Here is an 8,530-nt window from a genome sequence, read left to right on the forward strand (position 1 = left end):
CCGTCCCTCCTGGCAACATGTCCAAAGTATGTCAGACGAAGCCCCAGAATCCTTGCCTCCAAGGAGTAGCTTGGTTTAATCCTCTCCAAGATGAATCATTGCCAATTATTTTTTTCCAATCTGTGAACTTCTTTTATACCCTGTTAGAGATGTTTCTTGATGTGCCCAAGGATTTGGCTTTTAGAAGGGCCTTTTCATCTATTTTTTTGTTGTTGTGTGTATAGTAGAGTCGGAACCAACCCTTAACTGACCCTCCAGTGGACTGTCAAAGGCGGTTAATCACACAGGAGGAGAACGCCCAACCTTCTCCCATCGAGTTGGTGGACTCAAACCCTGTGCCTTTGGGATTGCTGCACAACTTCCTGCCACTAAAATGACTGGGGGTTGATGCCTTTTGAGCTTTGGTGCTGGAGAAGAGTATTGAATACACAATGGACTGCTAGGAGAATAAGAGGATCATCCTAGAGAAGATGAGACCAGGTTGCTCCATGGGGGCAAGGATTCTGAAGCTTCGCCTGACATACTTCGGGCATGGTGTAAGAAAGGACCAGTCCTTGGAGAGGGAAATCATGCTTGGAAGGATGGAAGGACCACGCAAGAGAGGAAGACCCTCAATGAGAAGGATTCAGTGACTGGGGTAATGTGGGTAGGTGTGTCAGAGACAATATGGCTGGCACATGATAGAGCCAGGTTCAGAGCTGTTGTTCAAAGGGTCGCTATAAGTTGCAAGTGACTTGATGGCACAAAACAACAACATTCATCTATTTTATCCTCTCTTTGTTGCAGGTTTTTTGTTATGTCGCAGAGTCTATTCACACCATATATTTGCGCTCCTAGATTTATTCCTCATTTTTCCTCTGATGAATGATTATACTCTTTGGTTTTACTCCTAGACCCTGACTCACCTTGAGTTGGTTTTTTCAGTATGGTGTGAGGTGTGAGGTCAACCTTCAGTTTTCTAGAAATGGCTCTCCAATTTTGCCAGCACTATTTGTTAAAGAAGCTGTCCTTTACCCACTTAATTGATTTCTGTCTACTTGTAGAGTATCATTTGACTTTGGATAGATAAACTGATTTCTGGATTATCAATTCTATTCCATTGTTCTATGTGTTTGTCACTGTACAGTGCCAAGCTGTCTTAATTCTTATGGCTGTGTAGTTGGTTTTAAGATGAGGAAGTATGATGCTTCTTATCTTGTTTTTCTTTTTCAGTAGTGCCTTGTTAATTTGGGGTCTCTCTGCTTTCCGGATAAAATTGCAGACTGCCTTCATCTCACTGAAGAATGGCATGGGTATGTATATTGAGACTGCACTGAACTTGTAGATCAAGAAAACAAAGATTCTCACCAATGGGCCAGTTGGCAGCATCACAGATGGAGAAGAGATTGAGATTGCTCACAAATTCAGCTTGCTCAGGTCCACAATCAACAATTTTGGTGTCAGCAATCAGGAAATCAAAAGACGAATTGCATTAGAAAATTATGCTGTCTGGAACATCTCCAATGCTAAAGGGAAATGATGTCAGTCTAGAGCCTTAAGGTTCACCTGATTGAGGCCATGGTCTTCACAATTACTTGCTATGCATCAGACGGCTGGATGATGACTAAAGATAACAGAAGAATGTCTTTCAGTTATGGCGCTGGAGAACAGAATTGAACATGGACATCCAAGAGAACAAATAGTTCTCTCCTGGAGAGGATGAAACCAAGTGCTCCTGGGAGGCAAGGATTTTAAGGCTACACCTCATACTTTGGAAATGTTGTCAGGAGTCATACTAATAGATCTTCCTTGTATGTGGCTAGATAATCCATTATTCTATTACTCATAGCATTGTGCTTTCAGATAGATCTAGAAACTGTCTTTTTAATTATGAATTCAACACCATTCCTTCTTAGTTTTTCATCCCTAGCATAATAAATAATAAGACTATCTGATTCAAAGTGGCCCATGACAATCCATCTCAGTCCACGAATGCCTAGATTGTTGATCTTCATGCACTCCATTCCATTTTTTTAAAACTCCCAGTTTTCCTACATTTATATTTTGTACACTGCATATTCCTATTATTAAAGAAGGCTTGCAGTGCTTCTCATCATTTTGAGTGACTACCAACCTGGGCTTACCTCTAATACTAGAGCTGCCTGTATTGTTCCAGTGTTCATAAGATTTTTTAAAAGTCTTTGTTAGTTCAGAAGTGGATGTGCAGAGCTCTGGTGGCCTAGTGGCAAGAAGTTGCACTTCAATCCCAGAGGTGCATTGTTCGAATCCACCAGATGCTCTGCTGGAGAAGGAGGAACTATTTCCTCCTATACCAGTGAGATCTGATTTGATGGTACATGCATAAAAAATAAAGATAAAAACAAAGAGAAAGAAATGGCTGTGCAATACAGCTTCCTCGTCTGCCTTAACCTGAGAGCTCTGTTGAAATTAGAGGAGAATTCATCAACAACCTGCATTATGCAGATGACAAAGCCTTGCATGCACAAAGTGAATACAACTTAAAGCACTTACTGCAGAAGATCAAAGACTATAGCCTTCAATGTGGGTTACATCTCAACATCAAAAAAAACAATTCTCACCACTCAACCAATAAACAACATAATGGTAGAGAAAAGACTGAAGTTGTCAATTATTTTATTTTACTTTAACCCACAATCAAAATCCATGGCAGCAGCAATCAAGTAAGCGAAAGATGTGCTACACTAAGTTAAACTATCAAGTATTTTCCAAAATTTGTAGAGCAAAGATGTCAATTTAAAGAATAACATACCTGATTAAGGCCATGGTATTTTCAATTGCTTCTTACACATCTGAAAGTTGGGTAATGAATAAAGATAACAGAAGAAGAATCAGTGCCTTTGAATTGGGGTGCTGGTGAAGAGTATTAAATAACTCATGGACTGCCAAAAGAACCAATAAATCTGCCTTGAAAGAAGTGCAACCAGAGTGGATCCTCAGAGGCAAGGATGATGACATTTCATGTTCTTTATTTTGGGCATATTTTCAGAAGGAAACAGTCCTTAGAGAGAGACATCACGCTGGGAAAGGTAGAGGGTCATTTAAAGAGGGGAGGATTTTCAAGATGAACTATAACAGTGACTGTCACATAGGTTTGAGTAGGACAGAGTTCATGAGGCTGTCACAGGCTAAGGCAAGGTTCAGATACATTGTTATAGGGTTGCTATGAGTCATAATTGACTTGATGGTACCTAACAACAACAAAAATTGCAAAATATTAAAGAACACAGGAAGTATCAAAAGAGGATGGAAGGAGTACAAAGGGTTACTATGTCAAAAGGAACTCATCAGTATTTTACCATTTCGGAAGCTAGCATATGAGCAGGAAGCAAAGTTTTTTAAGGAAGAAATCCAAGTTACACAAGAAGGTACTGGTGAAAAACAAGGCTCTAGAAAATGACAAGAGTAGCAATTCAGATATTTTAACAAGTGGATGCAATCCTAGAAGTCCTTACTCATCTATACAAAAATAACAATGGCAAACATCAGGCTAAACAAAAGAGCCACTTGACCAAAAGTCACCTAACCAGAAGAAATCTATGAGTGTCCATTCCAAAGAAAAGTGATACAAAAGAGTTTTTATATTAATGAAAAATATCATTAATGTCACATGAAAGTAAAGTTTTATTAAGGTAATTTAGAGTCGTTTTCTTATTACAGGCCCTTCAGTGGACTACCACTCACAGTGACCCTAAGAACAAGTGATCTATCTGCACCTTACCCTAACTTGCACCACTGTTATGATCTCTGCCATGCTCACATCCATTGATACAGTGAACATCCATTGATACAGTCACTGTATCAATCCAGCTTGTTGAGGGTCTTCCAATCTTCTACCAACCCTCTATCTTCTCCCAGCAAGATGTCCCTTTTCAAGGACTGGTCCCCTTTTTATAACATGCCCAAAATAAGTTAGATGAAGTTTCATAGTTCTTGCCTCTGATCACACTGCGAACACTTTGGTCATATTTCCTCCAAGACAGATTTGTTTGTTCTTTATACTGGCCATGGGATAGTCAACAATATTTTCCAATCACAGTTCACAGGCAATGAGTCTTCTGTCAGTTTTATTCACGGCCCAACTTTCTGATATGTAGGAAGCAACTAAAGATACCAAGGCTTGGATCAGGCATCTTTTAGTCTTGTGCTCATGGGAAGTATCAGAGATATAAGGAGCTGTACTACACTTACCACTCAGAAGCCACCACAACAATGGGATGAAGCCTGGACTCTCACTGATGTACTTTAAGCCTTTCACATTGATGCTCACATTGTACAATGACATCAGCATTAGTCTGAAAGGTAAAAGGAAATTGTGTTAATTCATTTTATTATTCATTTTATTAACTCATATTTTTCACTTTAAAATGTTTTCTAGTTCATAGGACTTTGACCATAGTTAGAGATTTCCTTACATGTCAGATGGTTGACTCTATAATCTGAATAAAGGTTCTAAGTTATATGAAGACTTATCTATATGAGGCTAAAGGAAAATGAAAGCCTGTAATACTAACATCACAAAAGATTACTTCTTGTTATTGTTGTTGGTAGGTACCTCTGAAAGCGTTCTAAAGCACAATAATTTATGTTAAAAAAAAAACCCCAAAGCATTGTCTAGTACTGTGACATCTTCTCAATCATTATTATATCAGAGCCCATTTTTGTAGGAATTGTGTCAGTCCGTCTCATTGATTATCATCCTCTTTTCACTGACCCTCTGCTTTAACTGTGTCATCTTTACCATCTCTGCCATGCTCATGTCCAATGTAAATAATGTTCCTCCTAATATCATGACCAAGTTATGAAAATGCAAAACGAACTCCATATAAAACATCACAAATCACATTCACAGATTCACTTCTTTTATTGTTTTTTATATAGAATGAGCCTTCAATTCCTAAGTGTATTTAACTATAAAAGTTCAACCCATTTACATTTTAATAATTATCTTTTTATTAAATGACTATTTAAATATATAATGTGTGTAGTAGTCATGCCTTTCACATACTTGAATTTAAACTGTAGACACATAAAAACAGCAAAGAGTGAACTGAAAAACAAACTTTAAAAAAACTTTAAAATACTACTTCAAGTTTGACATGATTTCATAATTTTTTTGTATGGCCTGAACAGCTACAAATCAATAATTAATTGTAGACCTGGTAAAGCAGTTCTCCAACTGCCTGGCCAAATAAATACAAATATTTTATTAAAAGAAAAGAGTCATAACTTGGTCGTCTCACAACTACAACACTAATAAATATTAGTTTACAATAAAATTCACAAGGGGGAAATAGAACTCAAGTAAGAGCATAAAGACTATGACAGAGTTAGAGCCAAAAGACTCAGATACTACAGTTACTGACTGCAAAGCAGAAACCTGGCATGTTTAATGCATGAAAATTAATGAAAAGGAAATTAAAATATGTCAGTTTCCTTGGCTCCATAATAAACACTCTTGGTACCAGCAGCCAGGAAATCAAAAGACAAATTGCATTGGGAAAGTTGGCTGTCAGGGACCTCTTGAGAGTACTGAAGAGCAATGATGTCAGTCTGGAGACTAAGGTGCACCTTATCCAGGCCATGGTCTTTGCAATTACTTCCTATGCTTCAGAAAGCTGGGCAATGACCAGGGATAACAGAAGAATTGATACCTTTGAGCTGTGTTGCTGAAGGAGAACACTGACTATACCATGAACTGCTAGGAGAACAAACACGGGAGGGTGAAACCAGGTTGCTCCTTGAAGGCAAGGATTCTGAAGCTCCGTCTGGAGCTTGCATGGCCATGTTTCCAGGAGGGACCTGTCTGTCCTTGAAGAGGGACATCATGTTTGAGAGGGTGGTTGGACAGTTCACGAGAGGAAGACCCTGGATGAGATGGATTGACCTCATTGATTGGGAATAGGGGTAGGTGTGTCAAGAGACAATAAGGTTGGCACAGGATAGAGCAGGGTTCATGGCTGATGTAAAAGGGTCGCTATGAGTCACAAGTGACTAGACAGCACATAACAACAATAACAAGGAACTAAAAGAATGTAGAAATAGAAAACTTTTAAAAACAAAAACTGTAATAACCAAAATTAAAAACTCAAGGGTAATTGTTATTGTTTTTAGGTGCTATCAAGTTGATTAGTACTCACAGGGGTCCTAAGAGCAACATATTGAAACTGTGCTCTATCCTGTGCCTTCCTCACAATTTCTACCATGTGTAAGCCCATTGTAAGGATAATTAGACACTTCAGATTGGAAAAAAACAAATGTAAAACTAAAATTAAAAAACATGACAAGTATGACAAAGATGAAAAAATGGATGAAAGATTATGAAAATAAAGGTAAAATACTTGGAAGGTAAAATGATGAAGTTAAATATTCTTCTCATTTGATTTTTGAAAACGAAGAATAGAGAAAACTGAGGTGAAAGTATTTCAGAAGGATGATGAATGAAACTTTTCCATAAATAGGGAAACAGAATCCCTCAGATTCAGGAAATGCACAAGTATACACATAAATTCAAGGAGGATATAAAGTAAGGGTAAATCTATACACATCATATTTAAACTGTTGAACACTAGAGATAAAATACCCAATTTACACATTCATATGAAGCAACTGAAATCACCATGGTTTAGAATAGATGCACCTTCGTCTTAAAATTTACATTCTTATTCCTTAGCATTTTAAGAAATCCTTGGCAGAAAGCTGTCAAATGCAACTTGTCTTTTGATCTTTTGACTGCTGCTACCATGGATATTAATTTTAGATTCAAGTAAAATTACATTCTGGACAATGGTAACCTCTATTGCACTTATCATGATTGTGCCTACTGGTCTATAAATAAGGACTTTTGTCTTCTTCATGTTAAGATGTAATCCATACTGAAGGCTGTAGTCTTTTAATTTCGTCCATTAAGTGCTTTGAGTCCTCTTCAAGTTCTTCTTCAAGAGAGGTTGTATTATCTACATAGCTTAAATTGTTAGGTCTTCCTTTAATTTTGATGCTACATTCTTCATACAACTCAGCTTCTCAAATTATTAGTTCAGCAAACAGACTTAATAGACATGAAGAAAGGAAAAAACCTTGATGCACCCTTTTTCTGATTTTAAACCATGTCATATACTCCACTGCTTCTTGGTCTATGTACAGGTTTCCTGTGAGCATAATTTAAAATGTTCTGGAATTACTGTTCTTCTCAACATTATGCATAATTTATTAATATCCATGCTTATTAGAACAATCAACAAAAGACAATATTTTTCTATTCTCTCTGTTTTCAGGTAAGATATATCTGACATCAGAAATTATATTCCTTGTTCCATTGCCTTTTTTGAACCCAGCTTGAATTGCTGGCAGTTTCCTGTCAATGTAACACTCTAGTCACTTTTTAAAATAATCTTCAGCTAGATGTTACTCGCATGTATTGTTACTGTTAAGTGTCGTCATAGACAACTCATATAGCAACCATATGAACTAAAGATATGAACACTTGTATAACTGTCATTGTTTCTCCAAGTTCACAGAGTTTCTGGAGGCAAGCAATTTCCGAAATGGATGTCACTCCTTCTTCCAAGCTTGATTTAATCGGGAAGTTCCACCACACTGTCCACCAGAGGTAACTATTAACACATTTGACATATCAGTGTCACAGTGTTTAGCATCACAGCAACCACAAGTTACCTCTGTATAGCAAACTAACAGACCAGTGCTTTACTACATGGAAGAATGTTTGACCAAAAATAATCCAAATACCTTTTTAAATAGGAGGCCAAATACAATCGGCGCACTCCCAGTTGCAAGCAAACATTCCAAACCAAAGTCTCCACCAAAACGAGAAAACACACCTTTTGTAGAATCCAGCTGCTTCATTAATCTTCTCAATTTGTATTCCAACCCCAAACTGGCAACCAATGACTTTTTAAATAGGAGGCAAAATCAAATAAGCTTACTTCCAGTTGCGAGCAAACATTCCATATACCAAAGCCTCCACCAAAACCAGAAAACACACCTTTGTAGAATTCCGGTGCTCCACTAGTCTTCCCAATCTGGATTCAAACTCCCTTGCATGTGATATTAATGATATTATTTGATAATTTCTGCAGTACACACACCCCCACACACACACCTCAATACTCACTGATATCGACTTAGAACTCTGACCCTGAGCCATAGGTGACTCTTCAGTAGGTTTTCAGATGCATTAAACTGCACAAGAGAAGACTGCTTATCTTTCTCCGATAAAGCAGCTGGTAGATCTGAACTACTTGCCTTTGGGTTAGTAGCACAACTCTTTATTCACTATGCCACCAGATTTCTTATGTATGTGTACATATGTTGTTTGTTGTTTGATGCTGTCGAGTCATAGACGACTCATAGCGACCATATGAACGAACGGCCTGAGCACTGTTCGTACATAGAGTTTCTGGAGGCAAGCCATTTCGGAAGTGGATGCCGCTCCTGCTTCCAGGCTTGATTTAGTCGGGAAGCTCCAGCCAACACTATGTGTACATATAAAAAC

General features: G+C 37.8%; 1 protein-coding gene across 1 annotated transcript in view; it reads right to left on the reverse strand.

Moving 5' to 3' along the window:
* Positions 1 to 8,530, reverse strand: part of HSF2BP (heat shock transcription factor 2 binding protein) — a 287,065-nt gene that overhangs the window by 102,227 nt on the left and 176,308 nt on the right. The window contains exon 7 of the mRNA XM_006894052.1: positions 4,210 to 4,313. Coding sequence (XP_006894114.1) covers positions 4,210 to 4,313 — 104 coding nt within the window. The remainder of the gene's footprint in view (positions 1 to 4,209; positions 4,314 to 8,530) is intronic.

This window comes from Elephantulus edwardii, unplaced genomic scaffold (genome assembly GCF_000299155.1).
Source record: "Elephantulus edwardii isolate Elephantulus edwardi_28Jun2011 unplaced genomic scaffold, EleEdw1.0 scaffold00133, whole genome shotgun sequence".
Taxonomy (NCBI): Eukaryota; Metazoa; Chordata; class Mammalia; order Macroscelidea; family Macroscelididae; genus Elephantulus; species Elephantulus edwardii.